Here is a 25,547-nt window from a genome sequence, read left to right on the forward strand (position 1 = left end):
CCTGGATTGCCGCTCAAGGTGCAGCCCAGCCATTTTCATGGAGCGCAGTTCAGTGTACGAGGGGGCCGAGCGCTAGAATGAAACTACTCTGGTCTTTAGGAGGGCCAAGTCATTGAGAGGTGTAGCAAGAGTCATTATACAGACACACTGCATCTTCCAGCGGGCTGGATATAAGGGCTGGTAGAGCCCCAAAGACTAGACTGGATTTGAGATGATGAAAAGACAGTACGCTAACTGCAGAGAGGGGGAGGGAATAGATATTCGATACATCAATAGATATTACTTTTGTGGTCAGAAAGCCCAATGTCTGAACCAGTCAGGTTGTCTATGGTAAACCGATGGGCTATACCAGGTCTAGCGTGTGACCACGATTATGTGTGCAAAGTCAATAAGCTGGGTAAAGCCAAGGGAGTCAAGCATAACAAGGAATTCAGTGGCAAAACTGTCATTGCCAGAGTCAACATGTATGTTGAAGTCCCCCAACAGCACCAAGGAGGAGCACAGTGGTGATGAGTTCAGTCAGAAACTCTGGGTTAGGTTCGGATAAGACAGTTCAGTCAGAAACTCTGGGTTAGGTTTGGGACAGACAGTTCAGTTAGAAACCCCGGGTTAGGTTTGGATCAGACAATTTAGTCAGAAACTCTGGGTTAGGTTTGGATCAGAGAGCTCAGTCAGAAACTCTGGGTTAGGTTTGGGACAGACAGTTCAGTTAGAAACCCCGGGTTAGGTTTGGATCAGACAGTTCAGTTAGAAACCCTGGGTTAGGTTTGGATCAGACAGTTCAGTTAGAAACCCTGGGTTAGGTTTGGGAGAGCGGTAGATGAGATGATAAAAAAAATTGCTGGGGTGATACGTTTCCAGATTGCAAAGGACTTGGCGCAGCAAAATTAGATGACAACTAGAATTCATGTGCGTGTCCTATGCTGAACTATACAGCTGAAATCTGGCATTTTGAAAGAATCCCATAATGTTTCTACATGAAGATAGTGAGCTCTAAAAGTATTGGGACAGTGACAAATATTTTGTTTTGAAATTATATAATGACGTAAGTTAAAGTGCAGACTGTCAGATTTAATTTGAGGGTATTTTCATCCTTATCAGGTAAACCATTTAGAAATGACAGCACTTTTTGTACATAGTCCTGCCATTTTAGGGGACCAAAAGTATTGGGCCACATTCACTTACATGTGTATTAAAGTAGTCAAAAGTTAAGTCCCATATTCATAGCGCGCAATGACTACATCAAGCTTGGATGCATTTTCTGCTTGTTTTGGTTGTGTTTGAGACTATTTTGTGCCCAATAGAAATTAATGGTAAATAATGTGTCATTTTGGAGTCACTTTAATTGTAAATAAGAGAATATGTTTCTAAATGCTTCTACATTCATGTGGATGCTACCATGATTACAGACAATCCTGAATGAACAGTGAATAATGAGGAGTGAGAAAGTTGGAGGCATAAATATCATACCCCCCCCCAAAAATGCTAACCTCCCCCTTATTGTAATGATGAGAGGTCAGCATGTCCTAGGCATATGATATTTGTGAATCTAACTTTCTCACTCATCATTATTCATGACTCATTCTGGACTATCCATAATCATGGTAGCATCCACATTAAAAGTAGAAGTGTTTAGAAACATATTCTATTCTTATTCACAATAAGGCTACCTGGGGCGGCAGGTAGCCTAGTGGTTAGAGCGTTGGACTAGTAACCGAAAGGTTGCAAGATCGAATCCCCGAGCTGACAAGGTGAAAATCGGTCATTCTGCCCCTGAACAAGGCAGTTAACCCAGTTAACTGACTTGCCTAGTTAAATAAAGTTTAAAAAAAAAAAAAAAAAAAAAAAAAAGTGACCCCAAAACGACAATGTTTTATTTTACCATTAATTTCTATTGGGTACAAAATAATCTGAAACATAAACAGCAAATGCATCCAACAAGTTTGTAGAGTCACATTGTGTGCTAGGAATATGGAAGTGAACTTGTCCTAATACCTTCATTCCCTAAAATGGGGGGGGGGAGGGGGACTATGTACAAAAAGTTGCTGTAATTTCTAAACCGTTCACCCGATATGAATGAAAATATCCTCAAATGAAAGCTGACGGTCCGTACTGTAACCGCAGTCATTATATAATTTAAATCCAAAGTGCTGGAGTACAGAGCCAAATCAAAAAACGTGTCACTGTCCCAATACTTTGAGATCACTGTAGTTGACCTTTCCTTGGAGTGCATAACTTTGCTCCAAGCAAGGGAAATGTTGCCATTCAGATGTAGCAGGCTATTGGACAAATGGACTCACTCCACGAGGGCGTGTGCGAGGGACTCGATGTTCTCCCTGTCTAGGTTGGTTGTGGGCTCGTCCAGGGCCAGGATGCCACAGTTCAGACAGAAGGTCTCAGCCAGAGCCAGACGGATGATGAGGGAGGCCAGGACCTAAACATACATGCACACCGACACGTCATCAAATTTACCAACACACTGCCACTCCTATATCCATAAGGGGATAATGCCCTCTCTTATCTGATGAGCTACAGGAAGCAGGTAAAGCATCCAGCACTGCACCTTCTGGCCGGCACTGCAGCGACCCCTCATGTCCAGCGCCGTATCTCCCTTCACCATCACCACACGGTAGTTATAGGTCCTCCTCTTCACTCCCGCCCCTGAAGAATTCTCATCCACATCAGAGCGGATCTCCACATACTCAATGTCTGGAGAAGAGCAAGGGAGGAAGAACATTTAGACTTAAATCGATAAATCACATGACTAATTGATACAGTATGGGGTGACAACACAGCCGCAAAGCGTGGTCATTATGCAGCAGGGCTGCCCAACCGTTCCCGGAGAGCTACCGCTCTTTAGGTTTTCACTACTAATCTAGCACACCTGATTATAAAAACTAGTTGGTTAACAAACTCAATCAGGTTAGTTACAATTGCTATTGGGCAGTCCTGTTAAACAGCATACTGCTACATCCTGCTAAAGTGAAACAAGATGGATGGGGGTTGGAGATAAATTTGATACTTTTATTGAAGTTATAACATTATGAAATATATATTCCACGCAGGCACATGATTTTAGTTGAGCACTTAAACTAAAATCACACTCGCTCAGAGACCTTGTCCTCGGTATGTGCTGCGCCAGAGGTCCCGGATGATTTTGTTGATCTCCTCCATCTTCATACTGTGAAACTTCATTATGGTTCTGTAGAAGAAGACAGTGGGTACAACTGAAAATGGGCAAAACTCTGGATAAGATGCCATTGGCATTGATGCCTTTCAACAGGATTAGACATAGGCCTACCAGTAAGTGATAGAAAAACTTCAAATAAAGATTAAGAGAGGGATAAAGATTTTAAGACTGGGTGGGTGTAGAGCTGGGCAAATTAACCGTAAATCATAGACACCGACCACTTAGAGGACATTTCACTGACAGTTATTTACGATGAGTAGCCTATACTAGAACAATTTGAAGTTTGAAATAAGTCTGCCAATATGGGTGACTGCCAACAGGACATTTAAAGCTACAAATGTCAAAGTGGTAGTAGTAGATTTAAAGCCATTATAAAATAGTAACCGTTGTGAATATTAATTTTAAACGTATCGTTCTATTTATAGTTTGTGACAATTCAGTCAATTTATAAAGATATGGATTATTGTCCGTATCACCCAGTTCTAGGTGGGTGCAAATAAAAAAAAGATTACCAGGCTTTATTGTTTCTCTTGAATTCCCTTCGACATTTGGTATGGCCAGAAAGACACTATTATTCTGCTTACTAAATTAAATCTACAGGATGTGACCATATCTGTAAGTTATGAGTTTCTTAGAAAGCTGTGATTACCATCACCATGAGAAGATCATTGGGCTTGGTTTAGGTAACATAATGGGACAAGAGCTCCTTCATATCAATCTATTACTTTTCATGTTCAATTGGCCAAACAAGAAAATGGCTCACTAAGGTTAGTCAATGACTTCTCCAGTCTCAACGTCAACAGTGAAGAGGCGCCTCTGGGATACTGGCCTTCTAGGCAGAGTTACAAATAAAAAGCCATCTCTCAGACTGGCCAATAAAAAGAAAAGATGGGCAAAAGAACACAGACACTGGACAGAGGAACTCTGCCTAGGCCAGCTTCCCGGAGTCGCCTCTTCACTGTTGACGTTGAGACTGGTGTTTTGCGGGTACTATTTAATGAAGCTGCCAGTTGAGGCATCGGTTTCTCAAACTAGACTTGTACTCTTGCTCAGTTGTGCACCGGGGTCTCCCACTCCTCTTTCTATTCTGGTTAGAGCCAGTTTGCGCTGTTCTGTGAAGGGAGTAGTACACAACGTTGTACGAGATCTTCAGTTTCTTGGAAATTTCTCGCATGGAAAATCCTTAATTGCTGATGCTCCAGATACTAAACTAGTCTAAAGGCCAGTTTTATTGCTTCTTTAAATCAGGACAACAGTTTTCAGCTGTGCTAACATAATTGCAAAAGGGTTTTCTAATGATCAAGTAGCATTTTAAAATGATAAACTTGGATTAGCTAACACAACGTGCCATTGGAACACAGGAGTGATAGTTGCTGATAATGGGCCTCTGTAGATATTCCATAAAATTAACAATCAGCCGTTTCAAGCTACAATAGTCATTTACAACATTAACAATGTCTACACTGTATTTCTAATCAATTTGATGTTATTTTTATGGACAAAAATTGGATTTCTTTCAAAAACAATGAAATGTCTAAGTGACCCCAAACCTTTGAACGGTAGTGTGTATATATTTTTAAATGGTATCATGGACAAAAGACAATGGCATTCATTCACTTCCAACTAAATGCAAACTCACAGGGTTGACTCACACTGATTGCATGGGCTCTACTGTATGCTCTGTATGGGATACATGATAAGAACCAGAGAGCTGATCATCCCTACCACCGCTGCGCTGCTGGCCTGCCTGTTGATGGCACTAAGCCAACAAAGATGATATCTCAGTGAGAGAGTTGAGCTGTCACTTCCTCTCAAGACTCATTCTGTCTACCATCGATACGGCAATAGAATGTTAATATATGCAAGGTACTTGTACTGTGTATTCGGGAAAGTTTTCAGTTGCCATCCCCTTTTCCAAATTTTGTTACGTTACAACCTTTATTCGAAAATGTATTAAATACATCCCCCCCCCATCCACACACACAATACCCCATAATGACAAAGCAAAAACAGTTTTTTCTAAATTTTTGCACATTTACAAAAAAAAGAACAGAAATACCTTATTTACAGAAGTATTCAGACCCTTTGTTATGAGACTCGAAATTGAGCTCAGGTGCATCCTGTTTCCACTGACCATCCTTGAAATGATTGAACAAGGTAACCAAGAACCCGATGGTCACTGTGACAGAGCTCCAAAGTTCCTCTGCAGAGATGGGAAAACCTTCCAAAAGGATAACCATCTCTGCAGCACTCTACCAAATCAGGCCTTTATGGTAGAGTGGCCAGGAAGAAGCCACTCAGTAAAAAGCACATGACAGCCTGCTTGGAGTTCGCCAAAAGGCACCTAAAAGACTCTCAGACAATGAAATACAAGATTCTCTGGTCTGATAAAACCAAGATTGAACTCTTTGGCCTGAATGCAGAGTCATGTCTAGAGGAAACCTGGCACCATCCATATGGTGAAGCATCGTGGTGGCAGCATCATGCTGTGGGGATGTTTTTCAGCGGCAGGGACTGGGAGACTAGTCAGGATCGAGGGAAAGATGAACGAAGCAAAGTACAGAGAGATCCTTGATGAAAACCTGCTCCAGAGCACTCAGCACCTCAGACTGGGGCGAAGATTCACCACCAATAAGCACACAGCCAAGACAACACAGTAGTGGCTTCGAGTCTCTGAATGTTCTTGAGTGGCCCAGCCAGAGCTTGGACTTGAACCCGATCGAACATCTCCAGAGACCTGAAAATAGCTGTGCAGTGACTCTCCCCATCCAACCTGACAGAGCTTGAGCGGATCCGCAGAGAAGAATGGGAGAAACTCCCCAAATACAGATTTGCCAAGCTTGTAGCGTCATACCCCCAAAAAACTTGAGGCTGTAATCGCTTCCAAATGGTGCTTCAACAAAGTACTGAGTAAAGGGTCTGAACACTTGTGTAAATGTGACATCCTTTTTTCTTTTTATATAAATGTGCAACAATTCCTAAAAAACGATTTTTTGCTATGTCAGTCTGAGGTATTGTGTGTAGATTGATTAGGGAGGAAAAAACAATTTAATCCATTTTAGAAGATGGCTGTAACGTAACAAAATGTGGATAAAGTCAAGGGGTCTGAATACTTTCCAAATGCACCGTATTACTGTCATTGTGCAGATATGTATTTGGTATTTTATTAAGATCCCAATTAGCTGTTGCAAAAGCAGCAGCTACTCTTCCTGGGGTCCACACAAAACATAACACAGAATGACATAATACAGAACATCATTAGACAAGAACAGCTCAAGTACAAAACTACATACATTTTTTTTAAAGGCACACAGCCTACATATCAATGCATATACGAACTATCTAGGTCAAACAGGGGAGAGGCGTTGCTTCATCTTTTCTGAAACCAGGTTAGCTGTTTATTTGAGCAATGAGATGGAAGTTCCATGCAATAAGGGCTCTAAATAATACTGTACGTTTCCTTGAATTTGTTCTGGATTTGGGGACTATGAAAAGACCCCTGGTGACAAGTCTGGTGGGATAAGTGTGTGTCAGAGCTGTGTGTAAGTTGACTATGCAAACAATTGGATTCTCAACACATTCACGTTTCTTATAAAAATAAGTGATGCAGTTGGTCTCTCCTCAAGCCAAGAGAGACCGGCATGCATAGTATTTATATCAGCCCTTTGATTACAATTAAGAGCAAAACGTGCCGCTCTGTTCTGGGCCAGCTGCAGCTTAACGAGGTCTTTCCTTGCAGCACTGGACAATAATCAAGATTATACAAAACTAGAGCCTGCAGAACTTGCTTTTTGGAGCGTGGTGTCAAAAAAAGCAGAGAATCTCTTTATTACGGCTAGACCTCTCCCCATCTTTGCAACCATTGAATCTATATGATTTGACATTGTAAACTGTCAATATAAGGTAACGCCAATTAATTTAGTCTCAACTTGTTCAACAGCCACACCATTCATTACCAGATTCATCTGAGGTCTAGCACTTAAGGAATGATTTATACCAAATACAATGCTCTTAGTTTTAAAGATGTTCAGGACCAGTTTATTACTGGCCACCCATTCCAAAACAGACAGGAACTCTTTAAGGGTTTCAGTGACTTCATTAGCTGTGGCAGCTGATGCGTATTTGGTTGAATCATCAGCATACATGGACACACATGCTTTGTTTAATGCCAGTGGCAGGTCATTTGTAAAAATAGAAAAGAGTATAGGGCCTAGAGCGCTGCCCTGCAGTACACCACACTTTAATGTCAAACATGTAGAGACGCTTCCATTAAAGAAAACCCTTTGAGTTCTATTAGATAGATAGCTCAATCCACAATATGGCAGAGGTTGAACAGCCATAGCACATAGTTTTTTCAACAACAGGTTATGGTCAATAACATCAAAGGCCGCACTGAAATCTAACAGTACAGCTCCCACAATCTTATTATCAATTTCTTTCAACCAATCATCAGTCACTTGTGTCAGTGCAGTACATGTTGAGTGCCCTCTATAAGCATGCTGAAAATATGTTGTTAATTTGTTTACAGAGAAATATCATTGTATTTGGTGAAACAAGTTTTTCAAACAGCTTGCTAAGAGCTGGCAGCAAGCTTATAGGTCTGCTGTTAGAACCAGTAAAGGCTGCTTTACCACCATTGGGTAGCGGAATTACTTTGGCTTCCCTCCAGGCCTGAGGACAAAGACTTTCCTCTAGGCTAATTACCCGTTGCTATGTATTGTTGCAGTTGCACAATCCAAGAGTGAAAACTTGTAAACTCAAGTATTATCTTGAAGCGAAGGGCAGAGAAACAGTTTCATGTAATGACTCACTTCACATCAAAAAATATTCTGTACATTTTGTGGTAGGATAATTCGCCCACATAAGCATGACTAGTGAGTCCTGATTAGTGTCACACATCCTGGCATCGACACCTAAACTATTGATAACAGGAGCATTACGCACAGCAGTTCCCCTTTCTTTTCCTTTATCGGATTTTAAGAGTGGTCACCAAGTGTTGGACACACCTACTCATTCCAGGATTTTTCTATATATATATATATATATATTTTACAACTATTTTCTACATTGTACACATATCGAATCATGTAGTAACCAAAAAAGAAGTGTTAAACAAATGAAATTATATTTGTGATTCTTCAAAGTAGCCACCCTTTGCCTTTTCTACAGTTTTGCACACTCTTGGCATTCTCTAAACCAGCTTCATGAGGTAGTCACCTGGAATGCATTTCAATTAACAGGTGTGCCTTGTTAATTTGTGGAATTTCTTTCCTTCTTAACTTCTTATGGCTGCAGGGGCAGTATTGAGTAGCTTGGATGAAAGGTGCCCAGAGTAAACGGCCTGCTCCTCAGTCCCAGTTACTAATATATGCATATTATTAGTATTGGATAGAAAATACTCTGGAGTTTCTAAAACTGTTTGAATTATGTCTGTGAGTATAACAGAACTCATATGGCAGGCAAAAACCTGAGAAAAAATCCAAACAGGAAGTGGAAATTCTGAGGCTGTTCGAGTTTCAACCAAGATCCCATTGAAATCACAGCGAGATATGAATGAGTATTCACTTCCTACGGCTTCCACTAGATGTCAACAGTCTGTAGAACTTTGATGAATCTACTCTGAAGGGGAGCCGAATGAGAGGAGAATTTGTCACCACTGCCATGAGGTGACCATTCTTTGACCACACGCGTTCACATGAGAGGGAGCTCCGTTCCATCGCTCATCTGAAGTCAATGTAATTCTCCGATTGGAACGTTATTCAAGATGTATGTTAACAACATTCTAAAGATTGATTCAATACATCGTTTGACATGTTTCTACTGACTGTTACGGAACTTTTGGACATTGTCAGGTTTTAGTGAACGAGCTTCGTGACTTTGGAATTGTTTACCAAATGCGCTAACCAAAGTAGCTAATTGGACATAAATAACGGACATTATCGAACAAATCAAGCATTTATTGTGGACCTGGGATTCCTAGGAGTGCATTCTGATGAAGATCATCAAAGGTAATATTTATCATGTAATTTCTGGTTTCTGTTGACTCCAACATGGCGGCTAATTTGACTATTGTTCTCCGTCTCAGATTATTGCATGGTTTGCTTTTTCCGTAAAGTTTTTTTGAAATCTGACACAGCGGTTGCATTAAGGAGAGGTATATCTATAATTCCATGAGTATAACTTGTATTATCATCTACATTTATGATGAGTATTTCTGTTGAAACGATGTGGCTATGCAAAATCACTGGATGTTTTTGGAACTAGTGAATGTAACGCGCCAATGTAAACTCAGATTTTTTTATATAAATATGAACTTTATCAAACAAAACATACACCGCCACAGGAAAGAAAGACCCTGAGTTACCTCTGCTGCAGCCAATATGTTAGAGTTAACTGCACATCAGATTGCAGCCCAAATAAATAGTCAACGTTCAAGTAACAGACATCTCAACATCAACTGTTCAGAGGAAACTGAGTGAATGGTTGAATTGTTGCAAAGAAACCACTACTAAAGGACACCAATAATAAGAAGAGACTTCCTTGGGCCAAGAAACACAAGCAATGGACATTAGACCGATGGAAATCTGTCCTTTGTGAGATGCAGAGTAGGTGAACGGATCTCCGCATGTGTAGTTCCCACTGTGAAGCATGGAGGAGGTGGTGTGATGTGTGGGTGTGCTTGATTGTGACACGGTCTGTGATTTATTTAGAATTCAAGACACACTTAACCTGCATGGCTACCACAGCATTCTGCAGCGATACGCCATCCCATCTGGTTTGCGCTTAGTGGGACTATAATTTGTTTTTCAACAGGACAATAACCCAACACATCTCCAGGCTGTGTAAGGGCTATTTGACTAAGGAGAGTGATGGAGTGCTGAATCAGATGACCTGGCATCCACAAGTACCCTACCTCAACCCAATTGCGAAGGTTTGGGATGAGTTGGACCGCAGAGTGAAGGAAAAGCAGCCAACAAGTGCTCAGTATATGTGGAAACTTCAAGATTGTTGGAAAAGCATTCCAGGTGAAGTTGGTTGAGAGAATGCCAAGAGTGTGCAAAGCTGTTATCAAGACAAAGGGTGGCTACTTTGAAGAATCTAAACTATATTTTGATTTGTTTAACACTTTTTTGGTTACAACGTGATTCCATATATGTTATTTCATAGTTTTGAGGTCTTCACTATTATTCTACAATGTAGTAGGTGTGTCCAAACTTTTAACTGGTACTGTATATGATCAGACTAAATGGCTAATCCTTTGTCTTGTTGAGGAACTGGTATGGTTACACACCCTGTAAGTCAAACACACATGACTGCGTCTACAACCATGAGTCTTAATGGAAATGGACCTATCACCACCACCGAACCACCCTTCTCCCCACTCATCCCCGTCAACAACTCACTGGTCCAGGGCCTTGTAGTAGATGTCAAGGTCCTTGTTGGCCAGCTCTGTGGTCCTCATGACGATCATCCTGTCCCGGAAGCGTTCGTCAGCCTTGCCGTACTGGTCCTCGCGGAGCTCCTTGCGGAAGCGGATGATCTCCTCCTCGAAGCCCTTCTGTCGACCCAGTGCTACGCTGCGGTTCTTCTTCAGGTCGTCCACGCGCTGCTCAGACTCCCTGCGCTCACTGAGAACCAGGGGAGAGGGACAGAGGACTCAGAGAGATACTACTCACACATTTCATGTTACAGTGATAAAAGGGACTGGAGGTCGACCGATGATGATTTTTCAACGCCGATACGATACCGATTATTGGAGGACCAAAAAAGCCGATACAGATTAATAGGCCAATTTTTTATATATTTGTGATAACGACAAATTTTAACTTAATGTAATACATCAATAAAATCAAATTAGTGTCAAATAAATAATGAAATGTTCAATTTGGATTAAATAATGCAAAAACAAAGTGTTGGACAAGAAAGTAAAAGTGCAATATTTGCCATGTAAAAAAGCAAACGTTTAAGTTCCATGCTCAGAACATGAGAAAGCTGGTGGTTCCTTTTAACATGAGTCTTCAATATTCCCAGCTAAGAATTTTTAGGCTGTAGTTATTCTAGGAATTATAGGACTATTTCTCTCTATACCATTTGTATTTCATATACCTTTGACTATTGGATGTTCTTATAGGCACTATAGTATTGCCAGCCTAATCTCGGGAGTTGAATGGCTTGAAGTCATAAACAGCGCAATGCTTGAAGCACAGTGAAGAGCTGCTGGCAAATGCATGAAAGTGCTGTTTGAATGAATGCTTACGAGCATGCTGCTGCCTACCACCGCTCAGTCAGACCGCTCTATCAAATACCAAATCATAGAGTTAATTATAATATAATAACACACAGAAATACGAGCCTTAGGTCATTAATATGGTCAAATCTGGAAACAATCATTTTGAAAAAAAAACGTTTATTCTTTCAGTGAAATACGGAACCGTTCCATATTTTACCTAACGGGTGGCATTCCTAAGTTTAAATAGTGCTGTTACATTGCACAACATTCAATGTTATGTCATAATTATGTACAATTCTGGCAAATAAATTACCGTCTTTGTTAGGAATAAATGGTCTTCACACAGTTCGAAACGAGCCACCCAGCCCAAACTGCTGCATATACCCTGACTCTGCTTGCACAGAACGCAAGAGAAGTGACACAATTTCCCTAGTTAAAAGAAATTCATGTTAGTAGGCAACATTAACTAAATATGCAGGTTTAAAAATATACACTTTTGTATTGATTTTACGAAAGGCATTAATGTTTATGGTTAGGTACACATTGGTGCAACGACAGTGCTTTTTGTCGTGAATGCGCTTGTTAAATCATCACTCGTTCGGCGAAGTAGGCTGTGATTCGATGATAAATTAACAGGAACCGCATCGATTATATGCAACGCAGGACAAGCTAGATAAACTAGTAATATCATCAACCATGTGTAGTTAACTAGTGATTATGTTAAGATTGATAGTTCTTTTTTATAAGATAAGTTGAATGCTAGCTGGCAACTTACCGTGGCTCCTTGCTGCACTCGCGTAACAGGTAGTCAAGCCTGACACGCAGTCTCCTCGTGGAGTGCAATGTAAACGGCCATAATTGGTGTCCAAAAATGCTGATCACCGATTGTTATGAAAACTTGCAATCGGCCTTAATTAACCGGCCATTCCGATTCATCGGTCAACCTCTAAAAGGGACTGGTGTCCCCAAAGAGATACTCTGTTAAAAGGTTGTATGAGCTGACACCACCACCTCTCTGACTCCCTATGCTCACTAGTAACCAGGGAAGAAGGCACACTTACAGCCTTGTGTTGGCCTAGGGTATATTCTGGAGGTATTTCAGATGGGTCACTTTGTAACAGGAGTCCTACAAGGGTTGCATCTCCACCCAGAAGGAGAAGGTCATATGAACCGACACCACCAACATGGAATCTTTTAAGACATATTCCAAATTCCAGCATCTGATTATTAGTTCAAAATTCAGGCAGGTATAATACAATCAATTCCATATTATCTTATGGAACCTGGGAGGCACTGATTAGCATCAGAAGCATAGGTGGGTTTAAACATGTTGCGTTTTGGGACCACTCCCAGGTGAGCATGGTCAAGGAGGCGTTCTTACTTGCGTAGCTGCAGGACCTGCATGTTCCCCATATCCTTCGCCACAGCCTCTCGTTTCTTGGTCACGTCCTTCAGCTCCTCGATGCGCTTCCTCAACGTCAGGTTGTCCTGCAGCCAACGCTCTTGGACCTTCAATGATATCACACAGTCACCCAGATCTCATGTTCACAGATTTCACCCAACATTACCACTTTTCTTTGTTCCTTCATAAAAGCACACTGGTAACTTACTGAATGGGGGAGCAAAAGGAGAGAGACATAATTAGGGAAAATAGATATGCCACCTGAGCTCACCTTCTGAGTGTCTATGTCCTGCCTGATGTTTCCACTGTCTTTGTTAATCTTCTCCCGTTGCTTCTCTGCCTCATGGACCTGAGTGTTGGTCTCTTGGAGCTCCCCCTCTTTTTGCTTCAATAGAAACAACACATGACAAATGTGTCAAAAGAGTTTGAGACAATGCTTATGACAGGATGAGGAACAGAACAGAACCAATGTTTACCTCTTTGTAATCATCCTTGCCCTCTTCTGTGTATCTGGTAATCTCTCTTTCATAGGCGGCCATGCTTTTAACTTTGTCTTTGATGCTATTTATCTGGGATGAAGGGAATTAACAGGTGGTTAGAAGTGCTATTTTGAAATAAATAATAATCTTGGCATGATTGAGACATGGTATGCAATTAAACCTGTTCCCAGACACTTCCGCACAAATGTGCGAAGAGTCTGGTGGACCAACACGTCAAACTTGGCCTTTGTTAGCCAATAGAGAAATACCGGGAAAAATTCCTGCCACATAGGCATTGGTTTAATCTACCAACCAATCGTCTCCCACAACACCTCCCCCCTAACCCTCCACATACGCGAGCACACCACAAGTACAGCGGCATGCCTCGCAGCTGTGCGATTTCACTCAAATTAAATTACATACTTTGTTCACTATGGTCACACTCACTATGACCAACTTTGAATCGTTGATGTACCAGGCTTATATGCGCAATAGCCTGGGGACGAGGTTAGTAGGCGATAGACATGAAGTCCTCTAGTGACTGGAGGAACACTGTTTTCAGACTTAATATGCAGTCCTCCATTAGCACTTTGAAAGTATTAGCAAGAAATGTTGGACTGTTAAATAATACAAAAGAGAAAGAGGTGGTGGTACCTTCTCTTGTCCCTCCTCCTGCCTCTGCTTCCTGCGCTCCATCAAATCCAGCCTCTCCTGCTGCAGCTTCTCCAGGGTGGTGGCCAGAGGGGACACCTGCTCCTTAGCTTCCTGAGCACAACACAGGGAGGAGACAACCCTGATACACTGATAAAGCTATACACCATGACCTTCTCTTATTACCAAGACTACAAAACATCACAGCCAATACAGGAGAAAAGATGTTATAACCGTCAAACCACCTGCTGCTAGACAGTTCTACCAACACTGAGGTTTTAGTAGGATTCCAGATAGAGCAGTGACCTGTCTGAGGAAACTGAGTGGAGTTTTACCTTGATCTCTCTGTGCAGAGCCTGAATCTCAGTGGTGAACTCCACACACTGCTCCTCCAGCTGCTGCTGCTTCTGCATGTTACTGGAGATCTGCAGTTTCTCCGCCCGGGTCTCGTTCATGCTGCTCTTCAGGCTCTGGATCTGCTCCTGCTGGTCCTGGATCAGTTTACGCTTCAGCTCCATCTTGCTGGACGCTGCAATGAATCAAATAACATTGGAATTCATAGTAATACAGTATAAGGGTGGAATAGATAGGTATATCATAATATGTAACACACAGGATATGAACCCGGGTCTCCCACGTGAGCAACCAACGTCTTAGACCAAGAGGCTTTGAAGTTAACAGGCGAGTCACGACAGCTACATTCACCCCCATTTGAACTTCTTCCCCACGACAGACCACCCCACATTGGGCGCCAATGTAACACGCGGGATATGAACCCTGGTCTCCTGCGGGAACAACCAAAGTTCAGTGGTGTAAAATACTTAAGTAAAAATACTTGAAAGTACTGCTTAAGTAGTTTTTTGGGGGTATCTGTACTTTACTATTTATATATTTTTTTTACAACTTATACTTTTACTTCACTACATTCCTAAAGAAAATCATGCACTTTTTAATCCATACATTTCCCTGACACCCAAAAGCACTCCTTACATTTTTTATGCTTAGCAGGACAGGAAAATGGTTCATTTCACACACTTCAAGAGAACATCCCTGGTCATCCCTACTGCCTCTAATCTGGTGGACTCACTAAACACACATGCTTAATTTGAAAATTATGTCCGAGTGTTGGAGTGTGCACTTGGCTATCGGTAAATTAAAAAAATTAAGAAAATGGTGGAGTCTGGTTTGCTTAATATAAGAAATTTGAAATGATTTATACTTTTACTTTTGAAACTTAAGTATATTTTAGCAATTATATTTACTTTTGATATATATTTAAAACCAAATACTTTTATAACTTAAGTAGTATTTTACTGGGAGACTTTCACTTGAGTCATTTTCTATTAAGGTATCTTTACGTTTACTCAAGTATGACAATTTTGTACTTGTTCCACCATTGCTGAAGTCTTAGACCAAGAAGAAATTCCCTCTTGAGCCGAGGGCAGACACTGGTTTTGAAGATTGCACGAGGGGCTACTTCATCACGTGACTATGACCGACTGATGTCCGCTTCACCTATACTGAATTGATCTATAGGCTATGGAATGCCATCATAGATGTAATATGTACATGAAGGAACAACAATTCCCTTCACTAACAGCTAAAGTAGATAAACTATAAGGAAATCCAACTTCCAGTCTGGCATTTTACAGTTGCTCAACAGGTCTTGCTGAGGAGGCCCCAGTGTAACATTAGCTAGCCCCAGGCAGGTCGTACTTGTGTCCAGTCGGTGCTGGGTCTCCTGTTTCTCCTGGTTGACCTGCTGAATGGTGCGGCTCAGGTCCACTCCCTGCAGCTTGGCAGCTTGCTGGGCTATCTTCCTCTCCACATCCTTCAGGTCCAGCTGGAGACCAAGGACACACACAGACAGAGGAGGTTACCACAACAGTCAAGGATGGAATGAAGGAGGGTAAAGAGAGATGCATAGAAAGAAACTAGGGATGGCAATTTGAAATTATTTCACTATTTGAATTGTCCCCCCCAGATATCCAGATAGTCGAAATACATGCGTTTCAAAGATGTATTATAACTTTTTTTGGAAACTTAAAATGGGGACTTGCCTGCGCGACTCGGGAGAGAGCCGGTGCGCTGCTTGTTTCAGCAGAAGGGTGGGGGAGCGGCGGGAGAGGAGCAGGTGTGTGTTGCATGGACGGAGACAGAGGAAGATGAAGTAGCCAAACCGACTCGCGCTAGTTAGAACAAGTTGTTGCTGCCATAGGTTATGTATCATACCATCTGGTAGTGCCTTGTCTTGACCACATCAGATTGATGTAAAGAAGCTAGCTAGCTACAGTAGCCAGCTAAGTTAGCAGTACGTCTTTCATTTTTTAAATGGGACGCACTCATAAAAATGGTCATAAAACTGTTATTTTATTAAAATGTCAAATGTAAATGGGTCTATCCTTGTAGGCTATATAGCAATGTCACCGATTTTTTTATTTTATACAAAGCCTTTTCATTGTTGAAGGTGCAATATGCAGTAGTGCTGAGCAATTAGTGCTTTTCTAGGGCGGTTCGGTTTCAGTTATAAAAACAATACATGGTTTTCGATTGAAGTTACATTTTTTGTTTTACATGAAATGTATTATGAAATAATGACAATTATCTTAGAGCTTTTTAAATGGAAATTCCAAAGCCAGAAATAGTGAACATCCAATAAGGACTGGGTAGTATACTGTATTTTACTATATAACGGTATTGATGCACGGACAGGTTTGGGTTTTTGCTTTACCTTCTATAACGATATTCGAATGTTTGGTTTGTTTAATGTGATACGCTGTGTAACGTCTATTTTTATAGCTTACTCCGCTACTTGAGTCATCTCTCTCCACGCCGATCTCCACACAAACCAAGCCCCGCCCCCTGGCACTCAAGGAGCGCATTTGTTGTTGCTCGACCACGAGACGCTTGCTTTCAGTCTGCGTGGTCAATGCACCACATGCAACAATGTTGATGACTACAATGCAGTTTCCACTTTGCTTCTTAATATAAATCCACAAGTGTAGCTAGCAAGCTGGCTAACTAGCTAGCAAGCTAATAAATGTACTGAGTCAGACTAAACATAGCTAGCTATGCAGCCTGATACAATGATTGTGTAGGCCTAAATCAGCATGTTTGTGCAATAATATCAATATCAAAAAGGAATTATAAAAATAAAAAATATAACTAGGCAAGCCAGTTAAGAACAAATTCTTATTTACAATGATGGCCTCCCCCGGCCAAACCACGACGACACTTGGTCAATTGTGTGCCGCCCTATGGGACTCCCAATCATGGCCGGATGTGATTCAGCCTGGATTCGAACCAGGGACTGTGGTGATGCCTCTTGCACTGAGATCCAGTGCCTTAGACCGCTGCGCCACCCGGGAGCCCTGGAAGCCAGTCGAAGCCTGAATATGTTAGCTACATGAAGTAGCTAAGATTTTTTTTTTTTTTTTACATAGCCAAAGATTATAGGATCCCCTAGGAAACTCTGACCAACACTTTGGTTCCTACCCTGTCACAACAAATCCTCCCTGGCATTTTCATTCGTTGTAATGTCAAACACTGTATTCAAAGTGCCCACTGTGATATACATTTTTTGTGTTGTTGCCCTTTTCTCCCCAATTTCGTGGTATCCAATTGGTAGTTAGTCTTGTTCCATCACTGCAACTCCTGTACGGATTCGGGAGAGGCGAAGGTATGCGTCCTCCAAAACACAACCCTGCCAAGCCGCACTGCTTCTTGACACACTGCTCGCTTAACCCGGAAGCCGGCCGCACCAATATGTCGGAGGAAACACCGTACACCTGCCGACCGAAGTCAGCGCGCATGCGCCTGGCCCGCCACAAGGAGTTGCTAGAGTGCGATGGGACAAGGACATCCTGGCCGGGCAAACCCTACCCTAACCCGGACGACGCTGGTCCAATTGTGCGCATCCTAATGGGTCTCCCGGGCGTGGCAGGCTGCGACACCGCCTGGGATCAAATCCGGGTCAGTAGTGACGCCTCTAGCACTGCGATACAGTGCCTTAGTCCCCTGCGCCACTTGAGAGGCCGGACCACTGTTATCTTCTAACATTATTTTTCCATAATTCCAACAGTTCACCCAAGTGTTTAGATCTAAATGGCAATTGTAACATTCGATTAAAAATAAGGCCTAGATTCTTTCCCCATATCGTTCAGCCCTACGAGGCAGTGTGGAAATGATCTCAAATGAGTGCAGGAAATGCAGAAATTGATGAAGGCAGAATTTTGTTTTATACCATTCAATTAAATGTCAACCAATCAGAATAGAGAGACCCCTTGAAATACTGTGATATCATATTTTGGCCATACCACCCAGCCCTACATTCAGTTGCCAAAACATTGAAAATATTCCTTTGTCTCTGTCAGGCCCACATGGGTAGACATCAATAGAAAAATAGGAAATTACTATGAATTTTTTTTCTCTTAAATTTTGTATATTACTTATTAAGTCATCATCTCATCTATGCTCAAGCAGTAGCAGCCAGATAACGTCCCTCTACTTCCCACACTGTTCTGTCTTTAGTCATTCTATTTCACTAGGCTAGCTGCAGAGCTGTCTAACGAAATCCTTTTACTAGTTCATCAAAGATGATAAGGCATAATTTCATGAACTATCTCCGCCTGAGCCGGAAAAAACAGGCGTAACAGATTCCGGTCATTGCAGTCAATTACCACATTTCTGCTCTGAACTAGGTTGAATATTTGCTTAATAAAAACTACAACTCCTTTCAGCCCAGAGTCCCACATAGTTCTTGAGTTGATTAATATCGTGAATTATTTGATTTCTCTGTAAAGAAACAGCGCATTGGGCTCACGAATAAATAAAAAAAAATCATAAATGGAATTCCAAGTAATTTAACCAACTAGTAAAAACCAATTAGTGGATTTTATAAGCAACATTTTTTTTAAACAAAAATTCTTATATAATTTGCTTTGTTGTCAAACTGAAATTAGGCAATGTATACACTAAGTGTACAAAAAATAATATATCCTAATATTGATTGCACCCCCTATGAACCTCTGAACAGCCTAAATTCTTCGGGGCATGGACTATGTGTCGAAAGCCTTCCACAGGGTTGGCGGCCCACAGTTGTGTCAAGATGACTGGATGTCCTTTGGGTGGTGGACCATTATTGATACACACGGGACAATTGTGTGGAGAAACCCAGCAGCGTTGCAGTTCTTGACACACTCAAACTGGTACACATGACACCTACTACCATATGCCATTTACATAAGCATTCAGAACCTTTACTCAGTACTTTGTTGAAGCACCTTTGACAGCAATTACAGCCTCGAGTCTTCTTTGGTATGACGCTACAATCTTGGCAGACCTGTATTTGGGGAGTTTTTCCCATTCTTCTCTGCAGATCCTCAAGCTCAGTCAGGATGGATGGGGAGCCTCGCTGCACAGCTATTTTTAGGTCTCCCAGAGATGTTCAATCGGGTTCAAGTCCGGACTCTGGCTGGGCCACTCAAGGACATTCAGACAATTGTCCTGAAGCCACTCCTGTGTTGTCTTGGCTGTGTGCTTAGGGTCGTTGTCCTGTTGGAAGGTGAACCTTCACCCCAGTCTGAGGTCCTGACCAGGTTTTCATCAATAGCTCTCTGTACTTTGCTCCGTTCATCTTTCCCTTGATCCATCCACACAGCATGATGCTGCCACCGTGCTTCACTGTAGGGATGGTGCCAGGTTTCCTCCAGACATGACACTTGGCTTTCAGGCCAAAGAGTTCAATCTTGGTTTCATCTGACGAGAGAATCTTGTTTCTCATGGTCTGAGAGTCCTTTAGGTGCCTTTTCGCAAACTCCAAGCGGCCTGTCATGTGTCTTTTACTGAGGAGTGGCTTCTGTCTGGCCATTCTACCATAAAGGCCTGATCAGTGGAGTGCGGCAGAGATGGTTGTCCTTCTGGAAGGTTTTCCCATCTCCACAGAGGAACTCTGGAGCTCTGTCAGAGTGACCATCAGGTTCTTGGTCACCTCCCTGACCAAGGCCCTTCTCCCCTGATTGCTCAGTTTGGCCGGGCGGCCAGCTCTAGGAAGAGTCTTGGTGGTTCCAAACGTTTTCCATTTAAGAAAGATGTAGGCCACTGTGTTCTTGGGGACCTTCAATGCTGCAGAAATGTTTTGGTACCCTTCCCCAGATCAGTGCCTCAACACAATCCTGTCTCGGAGCTCTACGTACAATTCCTTCAACCTCATGGCTTGGTTTTTTGCTCTGACAACTGTGTGACCTTATATAGGCAGGTGTGTGCCTTTACAAATCAATTGAATTTACCACCAGTGGACTCCAATCAAGTTGTAGAAACATCTCAAGAATGATCAATAGAAACAGGATGCGCCCGAGTTCAATTTCGAGTCTCATAGCAAAGGGTCTGGAAAAACAAAAACAAGGTATCTCTATTTTTTTTTTTATATATATAAAAAAAAAAAAACTGTTTTCGCTTTGACAAAACATTTTTGTATTTAATCCATTATAGAATAAGGATGTAACGTAACAAAATGTGGAAAAAGTAAAGGCTTCTGAATACTTTCCGAATGCACTGCATATATATATATATTTTTTGAAAGAATACTCGCAAGAAATCGAATACTACGACCGTTTGGATGTTCGAATAACCTAGCCCATCCCTAAAAGAAACAGAGAAAAACATTGACATCTCTATATGGTGACTTTCACATTAAGAATGAAGACCACACAGGCCGTGTTTTGTTAATCGTTATGTGGTCTGACCTGGTATCTGTCCATGAGGGAGATGTCCTGCAGGCAGGCCTTGGCTGTGTCCTCCTCTGACATCAGAGTGGACAGCAGGGTCTCCTGCTCCTCCACATCCCCCTTCAGCCTCTCAATGTCCCGGTTCACGTTCTGCAGCCTGTTCCTCAGCTCAGGAAGCTCCTTCTCCTGCAGCTCAGCAATAGACTGCCTGGTGGTTACCACAGCACAGAACAGGGCCTGGGTCAGCTACTCATGTGGATCAACTGAGACGAGAGTAGCATATGGCTTAGGTGGAGAAAGGGTTAAGATAATGGGACATTTACAACAGTTTTGAGTGATATTTTTTCTGCCCCAGTCAAACAGCAGCAAGCCATACAAAATGACATATGTTTTTTACCTTCACATCCATCTATTATGAAGTACCAGAACATGATCCTCTCTCACAGGTTATGTGCAGCGGCTGCCTGATCAAGATGTGTGCCTCTCCTTCCACTACCATCTAGTGGAAGAATTGCAACCTAATCCAAAAGCCTATCGTCTACAATGAAAATGCACAAGCAGCTAGTACTCCCCGATTCATTCTAACCTGACAGGTTTGAGAGCCATCATGTCGTCCTTCCTCCTCTCCTTCCTCTTCAGGTCCTGCTCGGTGTTCTTCAGCTTGTCAGGGACCAGGCGCAGCTTGGACTGCATGTCGTTGATGACGTCCTGGAGCTCAGCCTCCGAGGGGAAGATGCGCTGGCACACGGGGCAACAGGGCTCGCCCTCCTCTGTCAGCTGACTGATGAACTGAGTGTACACGGCTGTAGCTCCCGCCAGCATGGCTGAGCGCACACACACACACAGACATGGTTCATAATATCTGACATTATTTAAAACAGATCAGAAAATATACAGTACCAGGCAAAAGTTTGAACACACCTACTCATTCCAGGGTTTTTCTTATTTAAAAATAAACTATTTTCTACATTGTAGAATAATAGTGAAGACCTCAAAACTAGGAAATAACAAATGGAACCATGTAGTAACCCCAAAAAATTATAAAATATATTTTGATTTAACATTTGAGATTCTTCAAAGTAGCCACTCTTTGCCTTGATTACAGCTTTGCACTCTTGGCATTCTCTCAACCAGCTTCATGAGGTGCACCTGTAATGCATTTCAATTAACAGGTGTGCCTTGTTAAAAGTTAAATTGTGGAATTTCTTTCCTTCATTTGAGCCAATCAGTTGTGTTGTGACAAGGTAGGGGTGGTATACAGAAGATAGCCTTCTTTGGTAAAAGATCAAGTCCCTATTATGGCAAGAACAGCTCAAAAAGCAAAGAGAAATGACAGTCCATTACTTTAAGACATGAAGGTCAGTCAATGTGGAAAATTTGAGGAACTCTGAGAGTCTCTTCAAGTGTAGTCTCAAAAACCATCAAGCACTATGATGAAACTGACTCATGAGGACCACCACAGGATAAGTTAGAGTTCACTGCACCTCACATTGCAGCCCAAATAAATGCGTCACAGAGTTCAAGTAACAGACATCTCAATATCAACTGTTCAGAGGAGACTGCGTGAATCAGTTCTTCATGGTCAAATTGCTGCAAAGAAACCACTACTAAAGGACACCAATAATAAGAAGAGACTTGCTTTGGCCAAGAAACATGAGCAATGGACATCAGACCGATTCAAATCTGTCTTTTCGTCTGATGAGTACAAATTGGAGATTTTTGGTTCCAAACGCTGTGTTTTTGAGACGCAGAGTAGGTGAACAGATTATCTCCTCGTGTGGTTCCCACCGTGAAGCATGGAGGAGGTGGTGTGGTGGCGTGGGGGTGCTTTGCTTGTGACGCTGTCAGTGATTTATTTAGAATTCAAGGCACACTTAACCAGCATGGCTATCACAGCATTCTGCAGCGATACGCCATCCCATCTGGTTTGCGCTTAGTGGAACTATCAATTGTTATTCAACAGGACAGTGACCCAAAATACACCTCCAGGCTGTGTAAGCACTATTTGACCAAGGAGAGTGATGGAGTGCTGCATCAGATGACCAGGCCTCCACAATCCCCCGACCTCAACCCAATTGTGATGAGTTGGATCGCAGAGTAAAGGAAAAGCAGCCAATAAGTGCACAGCATATGTGGGAACTCCTTCAAGACTGTTGGAAAAGCATTCCTCATGAAGCTGGTTGAGAGTGCAAAGCTGTCATCAAGGCAAAAGGTGGCTACTAAAATAAAATATATTTTGATTTGTTTAACTTTCTTGGTTACTACATGATCCCATGTTTTATTTCATAGTTTTGATGTCTTCACTATTATTCTACAATGTAGAAAATAGAAAACAAAGAAAAATCTTTGAATGAGTAGGTGTACACAAACTTTTGACTGGTACTGTGTATATATATCCATGGCCGGCAACAAACACCTCACAGTACGGGGATACATTTAATCACAAAAAGCTACAATACCCCCGGTATAAATTAAACCTCATATCCAACTCGTGGGCCTGTTAGTTACCTCTCTGCTTGGAGGTCTTCTCCAGCTCGTCCTGCAGCTTGCCCAGGTCCTGCTGGAAGTCCTGACTGCCACACACGTTGAACATCTTCTCCTCATAGCTGGCCAGCTGCTGCTCCTTCCTCCTGATCTCTGCTGTGATGTGGCTCTTATTCTGCTCCCCCGACGCCAGCTCCTTACTGCCAGCACAGAATCACATAGACCTCAGCAACTTCTTACTGTAACAACACGAACACAGAGCAGATACTGTATTCATTTGGCCGTGTTTGACAGAAGCACTCACTTGAGCTTGGCCAGTTTCTCCCTGGTGGAGTTGATCTCTTTGGACTTGGCGTGGATCCAGTCCTCCAGCTCCCTCTTCTTAGGGAAGTGACCCAGCAGGGACACCAGATCCTCATTGTGCCTCGACTTGATCTTCCTCACCTGATCTTCTTTATCTGTCTGAGGGAATTAGAGTCCCACAGGCTCATGTTACCATTGGCCAGGTTGAGAGTGACCTCTTGTTCCTTGTCATGGGTCAGGTTTGGGCCACAAACTAAACAACGAAGCGTACATCTTGTATACTCAGGTAGTTGTGTTTATACTGAATATATATATATATATATATAGTTAAAATCAACAATGCTGATCTGCACAGGGCTCACCACATTTCTCACATCTCAATTGTGTAGATTATACAGCTTAAAAGATTGTCAATGTCATTTAGCATATGCCGGTATCTTTAATTCTTGTTCTGAGCTGACACTACCTTATCCTTCTTGAGCATGTCCATCTGTGTGCGTGTGGTGGTGTGTGTGTTAAGGGTCTCCATTTCACGGTCCAGCCGGCGCTGTGTGCTGTCCAGCTCAGTTTTGTCCTTCTGGAGCTCCAGCACCTCGGCCTTCAGCCCATCCACATTGGAGCTCTGCACCGCGCTCTCCAGCTCACGCTCCTGCAGAGAGACGCCACAGATATACACACAGGAATATCATGCACTTCAGTTTCCCCAACTACTACTATTTACTACTATAACATGTAGTTTGCAGCTCTGGATGTTCCTTCGGTTGTCTAAGAAAAAAATCTACGGGGACACTCATTTAAACCCAGGCGTAAACCACATCTAGTGAACACTCCGGAACTTTATCTAGAGGATAAACAACACATTCACAGATAAAATCGCAGACAATGTGTTGTGCGCCTACCGCTTTGGTGAGCTCGGTCTCCAGTTCCTGCAGCCGGGAGGAGGAGCCCTCCAGTCTATGCAGGTCAGACTTGACGTTCCTCAGCTCCTGCTGCTTCTTAACCTGCAGGTCTTTCTTCAGCTCCATGGTCCTCTCCAGACCAGTCTTTTTGTCTCGTATCTCATCGATGCTCTGCTGCTTCATGGCCTCCTTCTCTTGTATATCCCTCTGGAACACAGTTTGGAATACAGATGAATGGCTTGGAAGAACAAAGTTACACAACATGAATAGGGCCAGGAGTCAGTTTAGGGTCCCGTTTCCTGACCGTTAAACATGATCAATGGAACAAAGCTGCATCTTTCCAAACTTTGTGGGGACGGGACTTTCTCTTACCATGACCTGGTTGGCGGCCTCAGTCTCCTGGTCGAGTCTCTCTTTGACCTGGCGGTTGAAGCTCTGCAGCTGTCTGTCATTGAAGGGGGACCGGTCGTAGCCTTCCATCTCCAGATAGGCTGCCAGGACTCTCACCTGGGAGTCACGAGCCTTCATGTTCTGGGCATGGCGATCAGCCTCCAGCTGGAGACGACCTTAACGGAGGAGAGAAACACAACATATCAGAGTAGCACCACTAATGATATTCAACATGATCTGTTAGGTTTATTGGTTGCGTGTGTAGACCAACCAATACACATCCGTCTCGTGCAGGGTTTCCCAAACTCGGGTCTTGGGGGGCCCCCCTGGCTGCACATTTTGGTTTTTGCACTAGCACTGCACAGCTGATTCAAATAACCAAAGCTTGATGAGTCGGTTATTCGAAAAAGCTGTGTAGCGCGAGGGCAAAAACATGCACCCAGGAGAGGCCCCAGGTCAGAGTTTGGGAAAACCTGGTTTAGTGCAGGGGTCTCCAACAGGTAGATCGCAGCCCACCTATGAGTTGCTTGCCAATCCGTTCTGAAAGTACATGCATTTTTTCACGTGTTGCATGCAAACTGTGATAAACAAAGCTTCTGGCAACTGCAGTCCCGTGTGGCTCACTTGGTAGAGCATGGCGCTTGCAACACCAGGGTTGTGGGTTCGATTCCCAAGGGGGACCAGTATGAAAATGTATGTATCAATATCTGCCAATTAATTTCCAGCAATATTGCCCATCTGTCTGCCTGTTTGGTGCTCGCGCCTCTCTCACACACACACTAAAACTATGAAAT

General features: G+C 42.6%; 1 protein-coding gene across 1 annotated transcript in view; it reads right to left on the bottom strand.

The window, feature by feature from the left end:
* The window catches only part of rad50 (RAD50 homolog, double strand break repair protein), a 40,621-nt gene that overhangs the window by 1,089 nt on the left and 13,985 nt on the right, over positions 1–25,547 (bottom strand). Inside the window, exons 9-25 of the mRNA XM_038978339.1 lie at positions 24,736–24,929; positions 24,364–24,570; positions 23,931–24,113; positions 23,466–23,623; positions 23,186–23,361; positions 21,264–21,501; positions 20,696–20,885; positions 15,669–15,795; positions 14,288–14,481; positions 13,956–14,066; positions 13,299–13,391; positions 13,094–13,207; positions 12,802–12,929; positions 10,594–10,818; positions 3,117–3,202; positions 2,564–2,709; positions 2,301–2,434 (exon numbers count right to left, since the gene is read on the bottom strand). Of these exons, the coding sequence (XP_038834267.1) occupies positions 2,301–2,434; positions 2,564–2,709; positions 3,117–3,202; positions 10,594–10,818; positions 12,802–12,929; positions 13,094–13,207; positions 13,299–13,391; positions 13,956–14,066; positions 14,288–14,481; positions 15,669–15,795; positions 20,696–20,885; positions 21,264–21,501; positions 23,186–23,361; positions 23,466–23,623; positions 23,931–24,113; positions 24,364–24,570; positions 24,736–24,929 (2,704 nt within the window). The remainder of the gene's footprint in view (positions 1–2,300; positions 2,435–2,563; positions 2,710–3,116; positions 3,203–10,593; positions 10,819–12,801; positions 12,930–13,093; positions 13,208–13,298; positions 13,392–13,955; positions 14,067–14,287; positions 14,482–15,668; positions 15,796–20,695; positions 20,886–21,263; positions 21,502–23,185; positions 23,362–23,465; positions 23,624–23,930; positions 24,114–24,363; positions 24,571–24,735; positions 24,930–25,547) is intronic.

Source organism: Salvelinus namaycush, chromosome 3 (assembly GCF_016432855.1).
Source record: "Salvelinus namaycush isolate Seneca chromosome 3, SaNama_1.0, whole genome shotgun sequence".
Taxonomy (NCBI): Eukaryota; Metazoa; Chordata; class Actinopteri; order Salmoniformes; family Salmonidae; genus Salvelinus; species Salvelinus namaycush.